Source organism: Rhopalosiphum padi, chromosome 1 (genome assembly GCF_020882245.1).
Source record: "Rhopalosiphum padi isolate XX-2018 chromosome 1, ASM2088224v1, whole genome shotgun sequence".
Classification (NCBI taxonomy): domain Eukaryota; kingdom Metazoa; phylum Arthropoda; class Insecta; order Hemiptera; family Aphididae; genus Rhopalosiphum; species Rhopalosiphum padi.
In genome coordinates, this window is record NC_083597.1 from 80,081,243 (window position 1) to 80,107,685 (window position 26,443).

At 27.2% G+C, this 26,443-nt stretch overlaps 1 protein-coding gene across 1 annotated transcript in view; it reads left to right on the plus strand.

Annotated features, from left to right (window-relative positions):
• Positions 1 to 489: 489 nt before the first annotated feature.
• The window catches only part of LOC132927930 (patched domain-containing protein 3), a 29,110-nt gene continuing 3,156 nt past the window's right edge, over positions 490 to 26,443 (plus strand). The window contains exons 1-7 of the mRNA XM_060992500.1: positions 490 to 847; positions 12,223 to 12,501; positions 13,750 to 14,149; positions 15,397 to 15,740; positions 19,479 to 19,679; positions 19,830 to 19,961; positions 24,793 to 25,106. Coding sequence (XP_060848483.1) covers positions 12,225 to 12,501; positions 13,750 to 14,149; positions 15,397 to 15,740; positions 19,479 to 19,679; positions 19,830 to 19,961; positions 24,793 to 25,106 — 1,668 coding nt within the window. The 5' untranslated portion in view covers positions 490 to 847; positions 12,223 to 12,224. The remainder of the gene's footprint in view (positions 848 to 12,222; positions 12,502 to 13,749; positions 14,150 to 15,396; positions 15,741 to 19,478; positions 19,680 to 19,829; positions 19,962 to 24,792; positions 25,107 to 26,443) is intronic.

Sequence of the window (26,443 nt, forward strand, 5' to 3'; positions counted from 1 at the left end):
AGAGGAAGGAAAACAAAGTAATCGAGCCAGCCTATGATAGACCGACCTTATAACAATCGAAAACGGAAGAACAGTAAAATTAAGAAGTATATTTTGACGTAGTGCAGGAATGGCCAGCCTACAGACTTCGGAGTCCTTACACAAAATATCTTCCGCTAATGCCAAGATCAGGACAGAGCCCGAAATCGGGTTTTTTTTTCTCGAGGATAAAGATTAACCAGATTTTGTGCTAAATGAACCGTGTGCGTAAGTGCTTTGACGAAACAATAAGCAAATATTGAGCATTACCGAAGATAAGCCTTCGTTTAAGACGCTATAGCTTTACACGCCTATTAAATTAATGATATTATTATCATTACTATTATTATTGTCATTATTATTAATACGTGTGTCGGTCGTTTTATAATACGTGTTGAAGTCCCTACACGTGATGGTGGAAGAGAAAACCCGTTACGTGTCATGTGTGAACGCTAGCCGGGTCCGTGCCGTGTATCGTTGGTCAGTCCGTTCGGTACGTCTGCCGCAGTCGTACACGTGCGCGAAAACGTATCCGAAATCTCGCCGGACCGCGGTCGTCTGAATATAGTGACATCGTATCGCGTAAAACAATATACTTTATAAATATAATTATTATTATTGTCGTGTTTTAAAACCAATCGGTAGCACTTGTTCACTGCACGTTGTCGTTATTGTTGTACCTAAGGAATTCAAACGATCCACGGGTTAGATACTACGTATTAAACGATCCGGCAATCGTAATATTATACTGAGTGGCGGTAATCATCCCTCACATTACGATAAATTCTAAACTGGACGCACAATAAGACGGGATATACTCATTCTTGAGGTCAGTATATTAACAATTATTGCTTTATGTTAAAACATAAAATTGTTCCTATACTTACATAAATATTTTGTAAAAATAAATACGTATTTTCTTATTAATATGTTCTATATTATTTTAGATTTTGATAACAATACGCAATGTAATATTGTTAGGAATAAAATGCTTTCTATAAAAAAATATACTACCTCTATAATAATAATATAATTTCAGATACATTGAAAAAATCAACTATCGAGCTATTGATTTTAATTATTGTTAGATTTTTCTTAGAATTGTGTACATTGAAATAATACTACCGAAAAACTTGTATGTTAAAGTTAATTATCTACAATATAGAATAATGCTTATACATTCATCGTTTCTAAACAACAAAGAGTAAGAATATTAATTATATTTTTTAACTAAAAAAATAATGTAAATGGTTTTGTTGGTTTTGATTGCAAATAAGTGATATTAAAACAGCGTAATCGTATTGTAACAATGTAAACAGACCTAAAATTTTAAATGAATTAGTTATTATTTATTATATATTTAAACTTACTATTGACAAATATTATTTTCTAAAATCCATTAAAGTAATAACTATAAAATTTAAAAGATATTTATATAATATATAATTATTAAGTCTAACAAAAGTATGTCTATATACTTCAGAATTCTGGTTTAAACCACCTGTATTAAAAACAAATAATTTTAAGCAATAAAAGTTATTAGAAATTTTTATTATATACCTATGTCAAGTTATTTTAAGATTATAGCTCACTTATTTTGTAAGTAAACTTTTTTGTAAAGTATAAATAACAGTATATCATAATTTACGTATAATATTTGTACATATTTGTACAATATATATGTACAAATATTTTTATTTTTTTGAAAAATAAATATTAAGATAAAATTATTTTATGCGTAGATATTTAATATAGATTAAACATTTTTGAAAACAGCAAAATTACCTACTAATAAGTTAACAAAATATAATAGTATAAGAATTTTTAATCATACTAAATGGATAAAAAAAATATTAAATTAGTAAAATATAGTATAAATGAATTTATTATCATAAATCATCATACGTAAATACGTAATATAGGCCTACAAGCTTTATACATTTACAATATAACAAACGAAAATTCTAATATTATACTTAAGTGTATGTGACACAAATGCAACCCGTAATGTATTTATCTATGAAAGTAGTTTTTCATGAAACAAATTTACAGTGGTTATCTATATATCTATAGTATTCACAGTAGTCTTACCAAATTTTTATCTAACATATAATAGAAATATATTATAAACTAGCAATTTTTTTATATATATATATATATATACAATCCAAATTATTCATTCATGTGAATTACCTTTTTTTTCATTTGTTTATTAAAACTAACTAAGTAATAATATACAAACATAAAAATGTTTGACATAAATAAAGTTACTTTTAAAATTTGGTTAATCTACTACAAATAATGTACTCGTAAGTTTACCCTTCTTTTTTAAAAATAATTTCATTATTATAAAACCATAATCACTGATACTGATATATGACCACTTTTAAAATACGCTGAATTAGTACCTACTTTAATATATTTAAGATTAAATATTTCTATTCACCTTAAAATTTCATTAAAATTACTACCTACTTAAATAATGGTAAGAATCCTTTTGATAGAATAATATGTAATTAAAACTTATTAAATAATAATTATTTGAAATTATAAAGTAGAATTGAAAATTTGAAACATTTAAACCTATACTTTTTTAATGGGGTTCAACATATGTAATTTTTCTTTTAATGTGATTCACTACAATATAAACAGCAAAAAAATATTTTAAACACCTTAGTCACGTTAATTAATATCAATAATGCGGAGAGAACTTTCGCCCGGAGTAATGTATATTTCACTTTTGAATTCAACGATTAATAATAACAATGTAACGACGACTACTATACATTTTTCCAATTCGATTTTTATAGTAATTTGAGGTATTAATTTAATCTTGATTACAGTTTGTGTCTGAGAGTGTAAAATATAATAATAATATTATAATGATATTGTAGACCTAAGCCCTATTATATCGTAATTATGGTATATTGTATAGATCGCGATGACATGCGCTATGTAAACAAACTGCTACCATATTTGTACAATATATTTATAACAATCATACGGCAATCTAACAGAAGAAATATATAAATATAATACACATTATGTACCTATAAAAATATCATAACTCTTGTGCTCCATCCGTATTAGTTGATAATGGACTACCATCAATAAACGTAGGTATCCGTATACTTATATTATATATTATTGTACACGTGTATAATGTATATGATGTATATCATACGACCGTTTGTTGGCGGATGCCGAGACCCAAATCGACCGTAAAAACGGCAGTGTCGATTAGCCGGTCGTTGTAGCAGCATCATCAGCGTGACTATTATATAGCTGAAGATTTGGTGATCTGCTGTCTATAATTATACTCGGTTATATATAAATTATATTTGTGTATATGCGGTGGTCAATTTAATAACCTGCTACACTCGCCTCTCAATTGCGAATAAAAAAAATATATTTTTATATTTATACCGTATATGAAGTACTTCTATGTTCAATCACGACGTAATTTTGTTTTTTTTTTATATCATAGTAATTTTTATTTATAAACATTTAAAAATTATATGAGGCGAAGTATCACAGATGTATGCTACACCTAGATCAACGCAACCGAATGGATGTACCTATAATACATATTATAATATAGTCATATCAATATATATGTGAGTTTGTGCAAGTACCTACACGAAATGCTACTTGCTTTCGTCCATTTTCGGTTCACGAGATGAAAACGTGATTTTTACGTCGCGTATGACGTATACAATGTATATTGTATTTCGCTTGTATAAAATAACATTAATAATACGTACGTATAGAATATAATATGTTTTTTTATTATGCGTGCGTGTATTCGATATTCACACACGACAAAGTGACTACAATAATGATAATATGACGATGACCTACGTCTGCACTTCACTAAATATTATGTATACCTTCCTCGTCGGTGACCTTCGATATGCGTATTTATACTTATTATTGTTGGAGACTTCAACGAAAACAGTGTCTAGGTCGTGTTATCATTTAAATACTGTCACCCGAACTCTTAACTCGCGCGGTGTTCATTATAATATGACCTAAATATTATTATTATACACGCGATAACCGCTTTTTTCTCCGACCGCCTTGGTGTTCCGTGTGTGTAGCGCAAAAATTGTTGACATTACCGTTAGCTGTCTGTATACACCGGAATACTTAAAACGTCATTTAAAGTACAGTGGTAGGAAAAAAACCAGTCGCTTAAATTCAAATTGGAGATTTTAAACGATATTGAAAATATAATAAATCATTGACTATAGTTGCATAGGCATACCAATTATTTTGTTGTAATACATTTCGCTGGGTAAAAAAACCTTGCTCAGCAATGATTATTTTCGACTACACATTATTTATAATATGTTTATATTGTTTTTATTAATCTAAATATTACTTATCATAAGATTCTTCTTCTAATCATGTTGAGTTAAAGTTGGGAATGACTCGGGACTCTATAATAATAGAGATGCGCATAAAAAACGAATTGTCTTTAATAGTTACCTATATAGAAATATATACCCATGAGTCGGTGGTAGATCTAAACATTTTTTAGGGAGAGGGCTCAATTTTTTTCATATTGAATATTATATAATTTTGTAAGCACAATATTCAGGATTTGATATTAGGCCTTTCAAATATAATATAACTATCAAGGGAGAGGGCTGATCTCCTCAACCCTCGGGCCTGCCTTGAATCCGCTACTGCCATGGTTCGTAAACTATTTTTTCATTATAATTAACTTAAAATCATTATAGGGTCCAACAGTTTTGATAATTTATTATAAATTGTATTTAAATTATCATACTTAATTTTAATATTGTGAAATTATGAAACAAATCAGTGGATTATCATAAATTAACATTATCTAAGTTAACAATACAAATATCTGAACTCACAAATTTACATTACGTTATATTGTAATGCGCGGTTATAATATATTTAATATAATTAGTAATTTTAAACTAAAGTATTTTTTTTAAAACTATTTTGTCAAATTAGTTACACACATACGACATACTGTCGAGTACATTAAAGTTTAACAATTCATTATTTTCATTTTACCATGTAAAAATATCAATGTGTACCTCTTTTATTATCATAGCGATTATAGGTTTTTTAAATAACATGTTTAATAAATCATTCTATTGCTTATAAAATGTATATTGTAAGATGTAATAATTAATCATTAGAATCAGTTACAAATGCAAAACGATGCATTAAAATAATTTATGTTGGCACTGTAACCAGCGGTGAGAATTCATAGCGAATAGCGATTATGTATTATAATTTATGAATTATAGTTAACACGAACTGATTTAAAGATACATAAATCATAATCTTTAGAAGTAGATTAATGAGTTACCTGCTTAAATAGTTAAGGCTGAATAAAACCGGTAATGTAACGCATTTGCAGGACATTATTAAATAATATGTTTTAAAAATAATACACAAACAATTAAGCACAACAATCTAATAGTTAGTACTTATGACTATAATATACTTATTTATCTATATATAAACACATATAGTACGTAGTAAATATGATAAGATAAAAAAACAAAATGAAAAAATATTTTTAGTTTTTAGTTTAATATTATTATACAATATACATATTCAACATATATCTATATGTATATTTTATATTATATAATAAAATATACGCGAATATATACGCGTTATTCCGTTAGGTATAGGAATTATTATTATCGGAATAATTTTCGATAGGTGCGAAAACCGGATTAACGTATCAATATATATGTATATATTATGATTACGCAGACGAAGATAATTCAAAGAACGTGCATAATATTTATGGTATTCGCGTAGGATACCTATATTGCCATGTAATATATGCATATAATGACAATAACAATCGTAATACATATAAGTATATGTATATATATAATATTAAATAAAACTACAGCCTATAAAAAAAATATATATATAAGCAAGTACAATAAGTAATTGTATAACATATCTAAATTTAATATTAGTATATCATAGTAATTTATACTAGAAAAATATAATATTATATATAGCAATTATTATGATTATCAACGACGCGTCGTTTCCTCATTTTATTATATCAGGCTGACGAGAACCGGTCACAATTATTCGTATATAATATGCGTTATAAAATTTAGGTCGTATTCAGGATACGCGTACATCTTATAATATATTATAATGTTATTATATCAGTTATTAATGCCTTCGACGATGGGGTCGGCCGAGCACCGGTCCACGAGTAAACTTATCGCCGTATAGTCATCTGCATACCCGTCCGAATACAGCGGACGCGTGTGCCGTGTGCGCGTCTATAATTTAATATAATATTATCTTTAATGTGTTATTTGTGTGCGTGTGTGTGTGTGATTTCAGTATTATATACTTACGCGTACACCATTGCGGAGACGTGTTTTTGCGCTGGGAGATTTTAACGCGCCGGCATTCCGTTCGAATAATAGTAATAATAATACTAAAGCGTGTAATATACTACATACACATACGTTATAATATGTTTGACCCCGCTATTAGATTTTATTTCAATTCGTTTATTTATTTTTTTTCAACTTTTCATGAATTACCCATGAAACGTGTTGAATTAATAAATTTCTATTTTCTTAGATACAATTATATTATTATTACTGTTGTTCGTGTTCTTTAAACGTGTTATTAATTTTAATGTATTATTAATTACTTTGTTATACCTTATACATATAATAATTTAATAATTTGATTTTCATAAAAAAATAATTAAAACTGCGTATTCGAAATATTTGAAATATATAGAATTTTATTTTTAATTTAATACATAGATATTGAATACAGGTAATAGCTAAAGGTATATTATACGTGTATAGGTATTACAGGTTTATGTATACGTATTTATTGACCTACGTCTACGCACTACATATGTCTTTATATGACATGAAAAATCGAAATATTTATTAACTAAAACAACAGATATAATAATATATATATGTACTGTAAAAATTTTAAAAATTTAGATAAAAATGTATAATAATAAATTAGAAATAATTTCTTGCGAATAATTTGTCGACAATTAAGGTACTCTTTGTATATATACTGTTAAGACTATCTAACTTTAAGTCCTTGATGTCACGATATCATTACAAAACAGTTTTTAAGATTGATGCCTGTTGCATAGTATCTCTTATATTATATCATCGAATTCGTAACGATTGGAACGTTAAAAGTGTGACTACGTCAGTATGTACTAATTATGTGCCTAAGTACATCTAATGTAATTGTAACATATTGTTATGCTATACAATTATGACCTGCGGGTTGTCTTGGACACACGTCGTTATCTTAAACATTAAAGCGTAACATAATATGCATAGCCGATATGCTACTGCAAACGCAGTGTAATTAATCAAAATGCGTCTAAGTTTTCAAAACTTAACAGCTAACTTTTAACTTTTCTCTACCATTTAGTACAGGAATAATATGTCGACTAATTGTATGATGGTATCCCGTGTAGGTATCATTAATTCTGTTGGTCCGCTAGCTACAGTATATTACCTTGTTCGAAAAATATTTGTGATTTTGGTGGCTCAACATCAGATGAACAACAATTTTTCAAAACTCTTGAAAATTTCTATTTTAATAATGTGTTATGCTATTTTGTGATTCTACTCTACAGAATAATTCACTTGTCAAAAACCTCCTAAATTGTGCTCATGGTGTGTATTCAACAAACAATCATAATTTGTTGTAATTTTTTCTAAAAGCTAAATTTTTATAATCAGTATAATATGATATTAAGTCAATCGTATTTAGCCTTATGCTATATACTGTATATCCGTGTACGGATCGTCAAAGCACCATTCCCATTAATAATAATTCGTGTTGATCGCAAGTCGTATACCTAAGTATATTTTAATTTATTGTAACGTGATGTTTTTTATATTATACTAAAATGTTCATAGGAACGTCAATAATGGGAATGCAGTATTTTATTTTTCCCATCATCAGTGATTGTTAGACACTTTTACAGACGAAAAAACATCAATAAACCGCGATTTCATCCCATTAGAGCGGTTATGACCTGCACTGGTGCGCCACACACACGTCTATATAAGTACATACTACAATATATTATAATATATTATTATATGTACGCATTTTGTTTAACGGCAATGCATAATATTATGTTAAGACGTTAATAATAATCATAATCATTGTATAGACTATACTATAGAGCATACGCTGCGGTCGCACAGTACTTCACACGCACTCGAATTACTGTGTCCGTAAAAATACTTATCAACGATATACCTATATCGGGCTATAATACAACTGACGAATGTAGACCGAGACCAATTATTCAACTCGTACAACTGTTTTTGTCATTGATATTACTATTATAAGATAAATATTATATTATTATTATTATTATTATATATATATACATAACGTTTATTATTTTTTTATCCATTTTTATTCCGTCCTCGGAGACAATGCCCGTAATAACTGCACACAGCACGAAACATTGTATACACATGCACTCTGGTTAAGTATAGGCCATTATCATTTATATATAGTATATTAATATAATATATATAAATGGGATATTTGTCAGATGAAGTATCCGACTGCGAAATTCGTTTATCGACGTCTCCCCCGTAGCTACGGTGCAATTGGATCGATAGTATAAGATAACATCACAATGTAGTATACTATACATAATTATCCAAATCAAATCAAGTACCTAACTGCATCACAAGTCTACACAGTCATCAGCGTAAAAAAAAAAGAATAGCCTACTCATTGAGGTATCTCTGCAGTTTGCTCCCAACACAGATTAATACATCGAAAAACAATACGACAAAATTTGGTTACATATATAACTATGCATGTGACATAATATATAGTATATGGTGTTTTATCGTCGCGTCGTTTAAGATTTGTATTCGTCAGAAAACATTTTAAGAGAGAGGGTTACAGTCATATCCCAGAGACTTTTGTAGATATTATTTTGATTACCGGTCGCATAATCACATGTTGTACGGCCGTGGTGTCAGCTGCAGTAGGTAGACGTAGTTCTTTAAAACAGAATATTTCAGTAATTATATTGGTGTTTGAGAAAATTGAATGTTAATATACAAAAATGTATACAAATATAATATATTATACTATATTGATAAATAGAAATACGTGCTATGATGACATCTTATATCAAATTATTGCAGGTTATTACTTTTCGGTACTAATTATTTTTTGAAGAAATCGAAACGACGATAAGAGTTAACATATACGAAAAAAATATTTTTCACAACTAATATAATATGTCCTAAATAATAATTGCTCTCACGAAAGTTTTAAAAAATCTAAAAACACTTTTAATTGGATACTTAGTTTATTTATTATTTTTTCACAAAAAAAAAATGTTTTTATATTTTTACATAACTATATATATATTATGTGCCAAGTATACGTTTATGTATGATAAAATGTAGGTAATAATATCCACGTATAATTCGACCAATAAAAATTATTGGTATTAAACAGGATTATCTTTTCAGTTTAATCAGAAAATTAAATATTTTATGATCTATGGACACTAACTACCAGACTTGTTCTCACGATTATAACATTTTAATTTTTATGGCATCTTTTTTCACACGATCTAAAAAATATTTTATTGAATGTCTAAAATTTATTTTAAATAAATTAAACATCAATGTAAACATCTTACAGAACATTATATGATTTTCGATTTAAAGTATAAATTTATGATTTAGAAATATGAACATAAATAATATTACTTATAATTATTATAAATGACTTAATATTATTGTTTTATGCCAAATTATATGGTATAGATCACAACAATTTCAGTTTCTTAACAATATTAATAAGCATAATTTCACTATTGTACCTATTTGGTAAATATTTTGGGTAGACAAAATATAACTTTAAAACTTACGAAGTTGACAATGACTACAATGTGTTTTCGTCACCATCACTCATCAGTGTACATCAAATAGGCAGGCTTGCCAGGTTTATATATAATGTTAATGCTTCTGATTAACTTGTGTAATATTCAAAATAGCTAATATAAAATAAAAATTTACGGTTTCATATTTTAATATAAATTAAATAGTTAATATTTTTGAACACCTAATTAAGCTTGCATAATTTATTATTTTTTAATGCAATTATTTGTGTTCTAAAATACTATTGGTTTTCCTACACTATTATTATTATAACGAATTAACCACCACAACTAGTTTGTTGAATAATTATAGTGTAGTTTTATTATTTCGTGACTGAAAGGTGCTCACTTGTTAACCTACTCGTAAACGAACAACTATAATAATAATCACCGCTTATGGTATATGTATTTATGCTTTAGAATTTAGACACTAAAATATGTTATCAATTATTTTTGATAAAATACAATGTAATATATAATTTTCATACATTTTATGAGTTTATGATTGATAATATTTAATTAAATTTGTGCTTAATCCATAAAAAATGTCACATAAACAATTTAAATGAGTCGTTAAAAATGTATCTCTAACCATAGCCATTATTATATTATACTTAATTTTTAACTTAAAACAACTATTATCTACATTTTATTATTATAATCAGTTAGTAATTTAAAAATTATATCAGAAATAAGTTCTATATATTTCTATATCATTAAGAACTTAGGTAATTATTCTAAGTTAACTTGATAAAAAAAAAACCTATTTCATTATTATATTTTTATCAATAGAGCGTCGTTGGCGCTTCCTTAAGCACAAAATTTATCCAAAAATACACGACTTTTTTTTATTCATTATCATTCAGGAACTATAGGTAAAAGTGAACTTTCAATAGGTCCATATACGCAAAATTGTAATTGCATTCATACAATATCGTACAATATATTAGGCAATCATCTAGACCTTAAACACTTATTTTATTTCTAATAAAGTAATAAGCCATTTAAAATACATGTATAATGCACAATACATGAACATTTGATCTATGATTAAATTTTAACAGACATGGTTGGTATAAAAAAAACATGAATACTTAATAAAAAGAAGAATTGTTTAATATTTGATATAGATATTATAGTTTATAAATAGGTAAAGTAACTACCACAAAATATTATACATTAATATTTTTATAAAAATAAATCATAATTTAATGTCCTATAGTATACCATTTTAAATACCTAAAAATTCCACGATACAAAGAATAATAATAAAATAAAATACCTAAGTATTACCTAAGTAGCTGAATGCTTAAAATAAAAGTTAAACAAAATAGAATAATATAAATTATGCATTTTATTGAAATATAGTTTATAGCACTAAATTAATTTCCATAATGATGTATACGATAATCGGCATAAAAAATAAAAAATAAACTGCGTTTCTAGGACCTAGATTTCATAATTTTTTCAGAAAAAAATCAATTAACTGTCGTAATATTATTATGTATTGCTTTTATTTCCAAATATTACATTTAACTCAGTTAATTATTTTTATTTTTACATTCAACACTTATTATTCAAGAGAGTAGAGACAATGATTAGAACGATGCGTATGGCTAATACGGATGCCTCGCCACCTTTTTATAATTATTATTTAAATTTGTTTAATCAATTATAAACTGATTTCTATTTTTACATTATCATATTTTCTTGTTAAACCAATTTGATTATTATTAATTAAATTGTATATTTGCTTTGTTTGTTTTTGTTTTCTGATTTCAACTTATGAAACATTGACGTTCTGAACAAAATGTTTTATGTTATGTTTTAATGATGGTGATTCTAGTGAACACATTAATAGCATATATACTGTAATCGTTCCAGTGTTTGTTCAGAAACGTGGAATGACATCTAATAGCTTCGTGTACATCAGGGAAGGCGTATATTGATAAAGACCTTGCCCTGTTCACCGCTATTGCTTATATATCTATAACCTATAGGTATAGGTACTGATCTTGTATTAAATACGTAAATATACTATATATATATATTTTGTTTTGCAAGAAGATCACATATCATGGCTTTAAATTATAATTTGTTACTGCATTGCATTCATTTTTTACATTTTATCTATGAAACCAAATAAAGATATGTAGTTGTATTAAACGCGAAATGGTCATATCACGTGATGTGCGTTTTCCGTTATAACGATTTATTAATATTAAGTTATTGTTTATTTTCTTTACTTACAGACATGACTTGTGGCATAGAATGCATCGACAAATGGCTGACAAAAGCATTTTACAGACTCGGTCTAGTGGTCGCCAAACATCCCGGGTACTTTCTTATGGTACCTGTATTTTTGACAGCCATCTGTATCACCGGATTTCAGCGAGTAAAATTCGAAATCGATCCCGAATATTTGTTCAGTCCCGAACAAGGACCTGGCAAGACCGAACGGGCGATTGTTGAGAGCCACTTTAAGATGAACTATTCGTCACTTTTTAATCCAACGCGAATCACTAGACCAGGTACGGAAAAGACATAATATTTTACAATTTTTGTATAATAATGTAAGAAACAATAAGAATTTAAATATAAATCATCAGTATATATTTTGTGTGTATATATTGCTTGTTATATTTTAAAATACTTTAAGTAAAGTTGACTCAATCTTAATTTAATGTAATTAAGTACTTGTATATATTTATATTTATAATTTATAGCATTTATTACTTTACATATGAAACATTTCCTATGTCAGTTATTAAAAATAATTGTTTTTAAGTAGATAGAAAGTAATTAAAATAATAATTTAATCAATCAAAACTCATTTAAATCTATGATGTTTGTATAATAAAAACAAAAATTGTATTTTATTAAATCATAATAAACATTTGTAATATAAAATACTAAAATATAAAAGAAGCCTGTTCACAAGGTTCTAAAAGAACGAAATACGTAACAGTTTTGTAAATTATTTTAAATAATAAGTTTAATACAAAGCTTGTGAAATGAAAAATTTGATCTTACTTAGATAAAAAAAGGTCAAATAACAATACATTTTTAAATTAATAACATCTTTTTATATTAAATTATACAGTTATAACGGGACATTTTAATCATGAAAGATATTTATGTGATTCATATCAATCTCGTATAAAGTAAATAATAATAGCTGTTTCACAAACAGAAAATTAATTATTTTTTTTTTTTAATATACGTAATTTCTATTCAATGTATTATATTCTATAGAAATTGTTTATCTTTAATCTAACATTAAAACAACATTATTAAAACAATTTTTAAATTAATTTAGGGATATTTGTTTAAAGCATAAAAAAAATTATACTAAATTATACTACGAGTTTGTTATAATATGATTAAAAGTTTCATTAAAAATGAATTAGATGGAACGTTTGAATAGTTGAAGTTGTTATGTACATTCATTATTATACTTAAATTTATATTTACAATTTATAAGTTACTATTAAAATTTAACATTTATATTAGTAGGTACTTAAAACTTTAAATTTGTAACAAAACTAATAAATATTAAACTGTAAAACGATAAAAAAAAAGCACAGCATAATATAATTTAGTTTTAATTATAATTGTATATAGGAATTTAAAAATAATAAAGTTAAATGAACAATATAATGGTACTTAATATAGAGATTTAAAATCTACAAAAATTTAATATTTTGTTTTTAATCAAAATAAAGTGTATTTCATTAATTTATATAATATCTATAATTTATTATTATATTATATTTCAGGTCGATTTGGTCGAATTATTGTTATACCTAAACAAGGCGACACTATGTTATCAGTTGAAATATGGAAAGAATTACGAATACTTGATGATATTGTCCGAAATGCAACGATCACTTGGGGTCCAGAAAACACTGTATATAAGTATGATGACATATGTGCTCGGTGGATAGACCAGTGTTTTCCGAATGACATCTTAAACCTAGACTACGTGATGAACGATGTAGTCAATGGTAGTTTGAAGCTGACGTTTCCCATCATGTTCAATCCAGTTACGTGGGATGCGCATACGTTTCCTGTTTACTTCGGTGGCACTGAAATAGATGAAGATGGATTGATTACAAGAGTACCGGCGTTACAACTAGTTTACTTCATTACAGCTGATACTAAAGCACAAGATGAAAGGTAATAATGAAATTTATAATTAAAAGTTCAGTTAGTTTTTACCGAGTTCTGACCAAGTACGTATAGCCATACTTTAATGAATATAATAAATATTAATTTCAAGGTTATTAACAAAAACAATCATTAAATCGAACATGTGCAAAACCATAAATTTAATTATTTTACTAGCTTAAATTTACTATATCGTCTAAATCGTTAGTACATATTTATATTCTTTTTAAAGTAATTTAATGATTATACATTTGGAAATTTTAGTGAAATATTGTTTAGCGTTCTATTGTATGATAATATTATTATTTATGATTTGTATTCAATCGCTTTCAAAAACACTTAGACTTAATTGTTCTAACTCTCGTTAGCGAATTATTTTATGATGCTACGATGAGTTTTTTCGATAAGCTTAAATATAAATCTCGATAAACACAGCAAAATTGGTTCATATGATATATTTACATAATATAAATAACATTTATAACGCATGTCAAGTATTATGTAATTTTTAAAACAAAGTATTATTAAATAATTTTGTATATTATGTTAATACATTATGTATATATTATATACAATTTACTGTCTTACTAAATTAACTTGTGTTGAAGAAATAAAAAATTAAAATTTGAAGCTTAAAATAATATTATAATAGGTACTTATAAAATATATCATAGTAACAGCGTGTTTTATGAATTCATAAAACATAAAGACAAATAATTTAATTTTGTACTTTTGTTTTACGCTATTACCTTTACTAAGGTAAAAATCTATAAAACTCTCGCTGGTATATTATGACCTACAAAATCTTAACTTTCGTATTTTAACTTATTATCTATTCTAAAACATCTGTTTTTCTAAATTATTTGAAATTAGAAAGTACATTTTACAACACTACAATTTGCATGAACTTAAATCAGCTTTTTTAATCGCAATTATACTTATATACTTTATAAGTTCTAAAACTGACATCAATCATTCATTCGCGTTTGATAATACATAAATATTGACAAATTTTGACATATCTAGAACAATTTACTGCATCTATAACACATCAAGATAAGAGCTTTAAAATTTTACGATTTCGAAATATTCTAAATAAATAATAGTTTGAGATTACCAACGTACACACGTTAGGTAGGTATACGTACCTATCTAGTATACGTTGATAATTAAAACAGTCGTCGTGGAATTCAATGACAATGGACATGCAATATTATTGTTACATGACGGTAACAAGAAACTTGGATTTTTGACAGGGGTTCGGTGTGGGAAGAGGCGTTCTTGGACGCAGTTGGCGAGGCCGAAGACTCTGGACGATTTCGTTACATATCCACTGCGCGTTTTGGGTCCAGGACGTTGGACATCGAGCTGGAGAACAACACTAGAACGGTGGTGCCATACTTCTCATCCGCGTTCATCTTGATGGCAGTCTTCTCTGTGGTGACGTGCATGATGACCGATTGGGTGCGTAGCAAACCTTTGCTCGGACTCATGGGCAACGTGTCCGCCGCAATGGCCACAATTGCCGCGTTCGGTTTTGCCGTTTATGTCGGAATACCGTTCATTGGCATAAACTTTGTGTCGCCGTTCCTTATGTGCAGTGAGTACGATGAATAATCTCTATTACTCTATTACCAACGACTGTATATTGTTGGACTATTCTTGGTTGTATATCGTTGATTGGTCATGGTATTGATAGTACGCAGCCTGCAATATAGAGGTTTATAGGTCTCAGAGATTACGATTATCAAATTCTAGGATATCCCTAACGAGTTTTCAGGGAGAAAGGGTTGAATCCGTTTTACCTCTATATTACACCATTTTAACGCAATGGTAACAGTGAACAATTATTTTTATTTAAAAAATGAATAAGGAACATCTTGTATATAGTAAAACAAATTCAATCAAATCAATCATTATTATTTTAAGACAAAATATATTTATTTTTTAACTATAAAAATTAGTTATGGATTAAGTTACTTCCCGACTTCACCTTAAGGGACTCGTTTATATCAAACCTAGGTAGTAAGGTATTTAAATTGTGCCCCTAAATGGATAAAATATATGTTTATATGACGATGCATGAGTCTCGTGAGTAACCTACCTATATTTTCCTTCAGTCCTGTATATAATAAGTACAATTATTTACGGCTAGTGTATTATTAAATATATAGAAGTAAGAATGCCAATACATTGGGAAAGAGCTGATTATCTCAAGATAGAAATCCTACCAGTTTTTTTTTTTTATAACTAAAGAAGAAAAAACCGGATATTCAATTATATTCAGCGCAAATCCACAAAATTTCTATCGATTTAAATATACCTATAAGTACAAAATAAAATTGTATATTTGTTTTTTTTTTTCATTTTTATTATTGATTTATGTACGATAAATTGATTTTAAAGTAATTGATGGTTGACTATCATGACATAAATAGATATTAATAATCATATAATATAGAACTGTTTTAATGAGTTGGCATTTTTATCCGTAGAACATTGGGTTAAATTAATACCTATACAATTTAAAACATTATTTTTTAGCTGTACACGTTAATTTAAATAATATAGCTAATGCTTCATAATATACTTAAACGAGTTACGACTTACAAACTAATTTTATTAAATCTCTGCAAATAAAATGTAGTTCAAATAGGTAACGGAGTAGGTATATTTTAATTAGCTTATGTTTGTTTCTGTAATCACTGGGTTAGTCAGAACCATGAAAAGTAGGTAAGAATAAATTTAATCTAATTTTTCCGTGTTCTTAATAAGTGGTAGCAATAGTTAAAAATTCTGCGTTTTTTTCTCGTGTATAATAACTGAATTGTGAAAACTGAATATATTAAGCTACTTTTGATAATTAACGCGTTTCAAGTGAAAAAGTTTTAGAAAACATAATTGTTACCGGATAACAGCTGATTTTCTCATAATATATTTAATAGTAGGGTGCATTTTATGTATTATAAATTTATAACAATATTATAATTATTATGAATGGATTCTATTTTACATTTGATAATATTTATATAATATTAAAGATAAACAGATAATATTCGTTACCAAATCCATTATTTTTAACAATATTTCAAATTTAAATAATTAAATACTGATTTATGTATTACGTACGCATAAGCTATGAAAACAAATTAGTTTAGTAGGGTTCTATTTGTACTAATATTTTTAATCACTGAATTCAAAGAATTCAATGTTCATTACATATAAATAATGTAGATTTACATATTTATTTTTTAAATACCTATATTCTACACTATATTATATTAGGTATAAATGTATAATACCATAATAACTACTTATGTACTGGTTTTCATACACATGTATTATAGATACCTATACTATACCTATAACTTCATTATTTATTATTTGTTTTTAGTGTAACATGATGATATTTTTTCATCTAGTTTTCTAGTAACCTAAAATAGTCCTATATTAGTTATTAGAATTGTTCAAAATTGTTTTACATATCTATTATAGTATGAAAAAATTGAAAATAAAATAAAACTAACTGTCTTCTTATATATTTATATAAACCCATATTAAATTGTATTCCATTACTTCTCGAAAAATAAATGTTTATTATTTTTTAATTGTATTTGATAAAGTTAATAAGCTAACATACCTGCAGAATAATTATATTTTTTTAATAATAAATTTTGCATAAGACTATCATTTTAAATTCTATTAATAAAATATATTAATAACATAAAATAATAAAATTAGATATATACATATAAATAGGTAATAGCTAGAAATAACAATTAGCATACTATAGCAGTATAAAATAGCATTAGTTTATTTTAAATTTGAAATCGGCATTAAGTCCACATTATCCTATTTTATTTTTTATAATTTTATTTTATTATAACAGGATATAAGTTACTTATACCTAAGTTGTAACCTATTTTAATATTATATAAATTGTGTATAGTCGTATAATTGTTGGATTGTACAACAATGTAAAATCAACTAAAAATAATAATGAAAGAAACACGTGACTACAAATAATCCAATATGCGATTATTAGCCATTCCGTTGTCGTTCGTGGCACCGTTTTATTTGACACACATTCGCTGACATGCGCACACATCTAAACAGACAATTTTCACTTTTTACAGAAAGTATAGAATGCATTTTAACAATTAAGATTACATATGGTTTATTTCATTATGATTAATTAAAAATCTTTAATAATATAATCCCAGTTTCCATATGCACTATTTACAAGTATGCTTGTTTTTTTTTTATTTCATAAACTCGTTAGATTTTTATAAACATGCAATATATTTTATGACGTTATATTATTATTGATTTAAAATATTTTAAATAATACTTATAGTTAAATTAACGATGCGCTTAACCGAAAATCTACAATAATTTTTTTCTTAAATTATCTACTAAGCGCAATACGGTATAAGTCATTAACCATTGTAGTACATTTTTGGTGTTATCATAAAAACTAGATAATTATTAATTGTAAGAACAGAAAATTTGTTCATTTTGCCGTAAAAATATTAACTGTACAGTACACGGCTAGTAAGCAGTTAAATCATGTTTAATCCTTAGCGCATAAAGTACATACCCTGATTTATATCACAACGATCATTCAATGCGTGATTATTCTTCCATACCCCGTTCTCTGTTTTTAAGATTAAAATTATGCTCATATTTTTGTTTTTAACATTATGCTTTGAGACGAAGTGTTGTGTTAAAAAGTAAACTGTGTTAATTTAATTCAACAAGATAAAAGTTTCCATATTATGCAATTTGATTTGAATGCTTGTATTATTTTAATTTTTACTACGTTATACGTGCTGCACTGTGCTACACGTGATCCATTAAATGTTTAATTATTATATGTATATATATATACAATTCCGAAGTTTTATCTCAGATAGACATATTGTGGTTAGAACTTGTGCATATTGCTTTCGTGTATAATATACTGATAACTTTAGAGTAGGTATAATTGTTTAAATGTAGTTAAAATGTCAAATTGTCAAACATTTTTTGTTATTTTTATTCAATATTGGTGCACCCTATATATAATTTTAACCATGAGTATAACAGGCTGAGGTGCTTGTAGCAAATGTCCTCCTTAACACGATGGTTCTGATTGGTATGAAGTAGCTGCAGTATAAGTACGTCATATACATATTTTATATAACATATGACGTAGGTAACGTTACCTGTATATTGATATCGTCGTATTATATAGGTCGTGATATTGTATATTAATTGTATTGTATTATGTAAGTACAATACGTGGATAATAATCTTGTCTCACGTGCATTAATATCGTCTGCACTGCGCTTTTCAGGCATTGGAATCGATGACACGTTCGTGATGTTGGCCGCTTGGCGACGTACTCCTGTCACCATGGACGTGCCCGAAAGATTGGCGAGAACGCTGTCCGATGCCGCCGTATCGATTACCATCACTTCGGTCACGGACATAGTGAGCTTCTGCATCGGAAAGTTCAGCCCGTTTCCGGCCATCCAAATATTCTGCCTGTATTCGGGTAGGTACCAATTGTTTACGTATAATATACCTACATATACCTATTTATATAATGACGACATCATAATTATGCGATAATGTGCGTCATACAAACATAATTATTATATTATTATATATTATTATTATACGATTACGTTTTTTCCCTCCGCAGGATTTGCCGTTTGTTTTATATTCGTATGGCACCTGACGTTCTTTTCCGCGTGCATGGCTATCGCCGGATATGCAGAGCACAACAACCGACACTCCATCACGTGCGTTAAAGTCAAACCGGTGTCGATGTCAGGTAAATAAAACGTATATTATGATCGTTATTTAATATTCAGCAATAAAATATTATATAGGAGCGGCGCTGAGTGACACTGCTCTTTCTTTCCAATATAATATATTAAACACGTGTATAGTCTACACTAGGTAGACTAGATTTTGTTCAACTCGCCGTGTCGTAATTTTAAAATATTATTATTCATAAGAAATACAATAATGTAGGGTGATCTATTTAATATTAGATACAGTGTCGTATTTATGGTGGGTGGGGCCAAAGGAACCATTATATTACCATATAAAAATAAAAAAAGTATATTTTTTAGAAAAATGCTATAATTTTTAATGACTTAAAGTTATGTAAAAAAATAATATTTTTAAAAACGTTATTAATTTTTGTACCTACTCGATAAAAATAAAAATAAATATTATTACATACAGCAACGAGCGTGTTAAAGTGAATAAATCAAAATCACTACTTTTCAGGAAACGGCAATAACATGTCATATAATTTCATTTGTTTTCACCGTACCTTCTGATATAATATTAATAAAAGGTTTCGTATTTAATAGAATATAGATTAATCGAACAATTATTATTTATATCCATACACGAATGACAAGTTTTGCGAATTCATAGTTTTAACATTTGTACACACATAGGTACTGGGATTCTTTTTCCTTTTCCTTTTACTTAGTGTCAACTTTCAAACTCCTTTCTCTTTATTTTGTCTATATCCGATACATTATTAATTTACAACCCTATACAGTTCGTATTTCTATTTAACTTTTTTCATAAACGCTCCAAAAATATTATTTATAAGACTATTAAAATTTTTCGATTCACATTTTTAGTAACTATATATATATATATATAACTATAATATATAATTATCCTTTCATATTTTCCAAGATTTTTTTACTATAGCATGATTTCTTTACTGCAATTTATAATAGCATATGGAAAAAACGGAATTTATTAAGAGATTACTAACTATACAATAGAAATTAAAAACAATTGATAAAAAATGTTGTTTATGCATTATGACCTTATTTTTTTTACAGAATGGTCCGAATTTAGGTTCACTAACCTGTTGTTACTAATGGTAGTTAACCGGTTTGATGTCTCTATAGACTATAATATTAGTATATTTCTATTGAAAATTGTTTATCTTTTTATCGTAATTTAAAATTTAAAAAGTAGTATATAAAATTTAAAAGTTTTTAATATTTAAATTAAATAGGTACTGGTATAGTATCCAAATTAACTATTATGATTATAATACGATGTACGTAAAAAATTTACATTCTTCACGTATGGGTAGAACATTTTATATTTATGTGGGCCGTCATTGCGTACTGTAGAGTGTAGGGTGTGTTGTTTGAGGTGTGTATTGAAGCAATTATTATACTACCATAATATAAAAATTATTCTGGATAATTGCCATCGTTTTTTTTTTTTATTAAAAGTTTTCTTAAAATAATTCAGTGATACGTTGATTATCCGTACTTATTGGGACCGAGGAGTGTGGATAATTAAAAATATACAACGAACATAAATTTAAAATATATTTTATATAATTACAAATATAACTAATGTACTATATGTACTATATGTCTAATATGATAAAATAAATATAATGATAATATATATACGTAATATTCATATTATATTATTATGTCAGTAATAAATTGAAATGCAATGATGGATCATAAGAGGATTTGGTACATTCTGTGATTTAAAATGTATACCACTAATACTTCAACTAAAGCAATATTGTACAAATAGTTGTGTATTTTATATTTGCCGGATTAAATAGGAAATATACATGTTAAAGATACATATATTATCTATAATATGGATATACCATGTGCGGCCGTAAAGTCGAGTTAGTTAATAACAATAATTATTATTATATTTACTAAAGCTCAGATGTGTATATAATATATATTTCATTAATTTATCGTATATAGGTATAATATGGTTATACCGTTATATGTATGTTATACCTATTAATTTTGCGACGACTACCTACGCGGGTATACGTTTGGCCTTGAAATGGGCGATACGTGTATACACTATAGTGCGATGACCGAAGAAAGTCGCGGATCGGACGGATAATATATAAACCGATCGATTCTTTGAATTGACGATCACGTAAAAAGAAAATTAAATTAAGAATTAAAAAAAAAAATTATTTTCAGCGTAGTACGGTATAATTTATCATTTAGGAAAATTTAGAGTATTCTCGTGGTAACCTTAGTAGTCATTTTGTTGAACATACTTAATTAATTAACCGACGCGATACTTGTCCGTGCAGTATATTAGTATATAATTCTATATAATTATATAGTATAGTCTTGGACGATGCAAACGTTTTAATTAAACAGTTTTGACTACCGTTATCCATAATGTAAAACCTCGACAATTAAATTAAATAGTGTATTTGGTCCTACAGTGTTATGAAATGTAATGATTCTAAATGAACACTTCAGTACATTATTATATTTTAAGTTTAAGTATATTACATTATTCTTATTTATATAACATGGAAATTAAAATATTATGAAATATATACAATTAATACTAAATTGTGTTTTAATATTTGATATTTCTATACTTACATTATTACAATTTTTCGCAACTTCCAGTATAACGGCAGTAACCATATAACTATATAAGAACAACCATCATAAACAGAATAATATTTGAGATTTATTTAGTCAAGTGACTGGAACCGAATTTAAAATAACCGGTTCTGGAATTCAAAAATCCTTAAAATATTAGGAGTCAAAACCTGGTCGGAATCTATATTTTAAATTAAAAGTATCTGTTTTACAATGATATTAGTTTTATTTTTACTCTGTGATCATTTTTTCGGTTTTAAAAGTTTTTGATAGACCAATATAATATGTTTGTTTCGAGTCTGTTATTTCTCGATAAATTCAATGATTATTCATATAATATTGTTTTGTATACAAAATAAAACAAATATTAAAGTAAGTATAAATAAAAAAAAATTAGAATCTTTTAATACTTATTAATTATTATAAATAGAAATCTAACTCAATTTAATCCTTAATATACATTTTTCTAAAACCAGAACTTTGAAATATTGAAAAAAACAAAGGGCACCGCCGTCCTTGATTTATTCCTTTCAAAATATATTTTAAAATTGTAATTGATTTTTTTTTAATCTTATTTAAATTATATCAATACTACATATTTTAGGAAATAATATCATATTATTATGGCTAATAGTAGTTTCCGATAAATCATAAGGTTTTTTATACCTAGTTAATTGTTTATAATATATTCTGCTGCTCCAGCTCCATGTGTATATTTTAACTTTAAGTCAGAACCAAAGTATTAGATAGCTTACCTACCTATATTATATCATATAATTTATATGCTTTACGATTACACTAGGTGATGATAATTTAGTATATGTATATTATATAATATTATACTGTTGACAAATATCATATTTAGTAAATATCTAGCTGATAATTATTTTAATTAGTATGCAGACACGCTTGGAACTAGAATATATAACTGCGTACTGTTTAAAATATAATATAATAATACGTATATGTAATACATAAGACTTAAACCTCTACCCAGTGATTTTAAATCGTTATTTTACGCAACAGAAATAGTATACTTAGATATACTTACCTAACTACAATTTACAAATAACAATGCCAGAAACCGTTGTAATATATACGTATACAATAGTTTTATACATTTTCGAAAGTTATGTTAAACGATCGTCGTCATTGCTAAAGTTATAATATAGGTAGATACTTATTATGTATACATAGGTAGTATATATTATAATATATGCTTAAATAAAATTGTAACGTCACGTACACTGGACATCCGATAAGCGGTTATGAATTATTTTGAAATGATTCTTGAAAATGTCCAATAATATATTGTTTTTATAAATTTAAATGAGATATAAAATAACGTTTTACTATAAATACATGTTTGAACTTCAATGCATACACGTTTCACTGATAATCATTCATATAGCCATCATACAATATATTATTTCAAAGTTGACCGTCTACAATGAACATATCTATATATAGATAAGTATGGGTGTGAGATGGGCATAGAATGTGTACGCGTGAAAAAATATTAATAATATTATCCATACCACAATAATATATCGTGTGTCACGTATAACATTATACGGTAATTTGAATGCGTTTATATAAGAATGGGATGTCTGTACGACTGTACGTGAAGTTTATAACCACAGAGTGTAGCCGTGTTGGTATTATTGTATAGAATATAATATAGGTAGACCTATTGCAATATGTACGTTTTCGATAGAAGTGGTACCTACCTATAGGTAGGTACGTTACTTGCCATATCTATTTTTTACGTTTTCACTGTGTATTAGTTTGTGCATTCTTCCATGTAGAAATCGTGTAGGTACATATAGATAAACAAATTAAAATGCAAAAACAAATAATTACATTTTATAATAATATAATAGTAGAAATAGTACGAGTATTTTACCTATAGGTGGCTAGGTATTTAATATACCAAATAAAAAGTAATTACTATAATTATATTATTTCACAAAACGACAAAACACTATAAATTTATAAGTGCCTCACAATGCATATTACGCTTGTCGAGAGATCCACATTTAAATACGAATACATCGATGTTCCGCAAATGTCACTGATGTGTGCGGGAATGATAACAGGATTTTTGGCCTTTGGGACACATTAAATATTATAAAATCAATCACTGTAGCGATTGCCCGCGTGTATCCATATATATAAGTATCACACTTACCCTGATATTAAACAGCAGTGTGATTTACATTGTAGACAAAGAATCGTGGCTGTACAGAGTGTTCTGTTCGGGCGGAGTGAACCCCAAAGACCCCGGAAATCCACGGGACAACCCAGACAACGCCATCATGGTTTGGTGCCGGGACAGTCTGGGATGGGCGTTGAACCAGTGGTACGTTAAGTTGATGGTGCTCTTGGTGTTCGCCGGATACCTGGCGGGCGCGCTGTACGGCACCACCACCATCCAAGAAGGATTGCAGAGGAGAAAACTGTCCAGGGCCGACTCGTATTCCATCGAGTTCTACGACAGAGATGATTTTTATTTCAGAGAATTCCCGTACAGAATCCAGGTACGAATAACATACGTAAATTACTATTATTACTATCGATATTACATGATATATTATTATTATTATAGGTATACTTATACCTATAGGTACTAGAATTCAAAATCTAATTAAATTTATTTATAAACTGTAAACATTTTTTTCATTTTCAGTATTTAAATATTATAATGTTTCAGGAGGTACTAAAATTATATATAAAAAAAAAGAAACAAAAAACTATAAATTATTGAAATTTTAAATTATTTGGTCTAGAGAACTCGGGAGTATATATAGACTAATTTAATACCCGAGAGTGCAGTGTACAGATATAGACAATATAGTTATATATTTAAATATTATTATCTTAGAGCATGTATTATGTACAATAAAATAATCAATGGCGATTGATGGTATTATTCTACGTGTTTCCATTTGTCGTCGGAATCTCTTTTTCTAAGAATTTATTGATATAAGTACGTCATATTATAAGAACAATAATGGTCAATGGACTGTGGTTATTGATTAACTGTATTGTCTGTATTATATCCATCCGTTATTAGGTAATACTGAGTGTAATCATATAACCTCATGAACTAATATTATTATTAATATTCAAGGTTCCGGTTGACTAGAATGTATTCATGTGATGGTGATTGATGACGTACTGACGTATATTATTTTATATAGTCACGATGAGGGACAGTTGTATTGATATAATTATAAATTATAATTAAATATTACATGCTTGAATGTATAATAGTCAGAAAACGATCATTTTGTCGAATTGATTATTAGATATAGTTCAATTAACAGTAATAATCATAAATCTTGAAAATGAAAAAAATGCCAGGGTTGAATAAAATGTAATACGACGATTACGACCCCGAAGTAGACACGTATACCATGTTATTATTGTATTAAATAAACGACCAAATTTAGTATAAAATATTAGTATTAAACTTTGATAGTTGGTCGTTATATGACCGTTGCGGCGTTGTATTTGTATAATCTCTAAAAATAAACCGTTCTGCGAGAAGTCGCGAAGCAGCAGTTAAATATAAATATAATTAGTTCATACTTCATACATAATATGTATTCGATGGGAATGCTATAATTTTTTATTTCCGATAAATTAACATAATTAAACTAAAAATATAATTTAATTAGTAAGAAATGGCTTTAGAATACGGATGCGCGTTTTAAAAGTTTTTCCATAATATGGAATTTTATTAGTGCAAAGCTTCCGGTCCCCTCATAAAAGTGTCTGACGAGTTTGATGTGTTGAATATGCAACTGATACAAGTTATAAGTAATACAACCAACATTTTTACAATGAAGGATAGCGCGATAAAAACGAATCT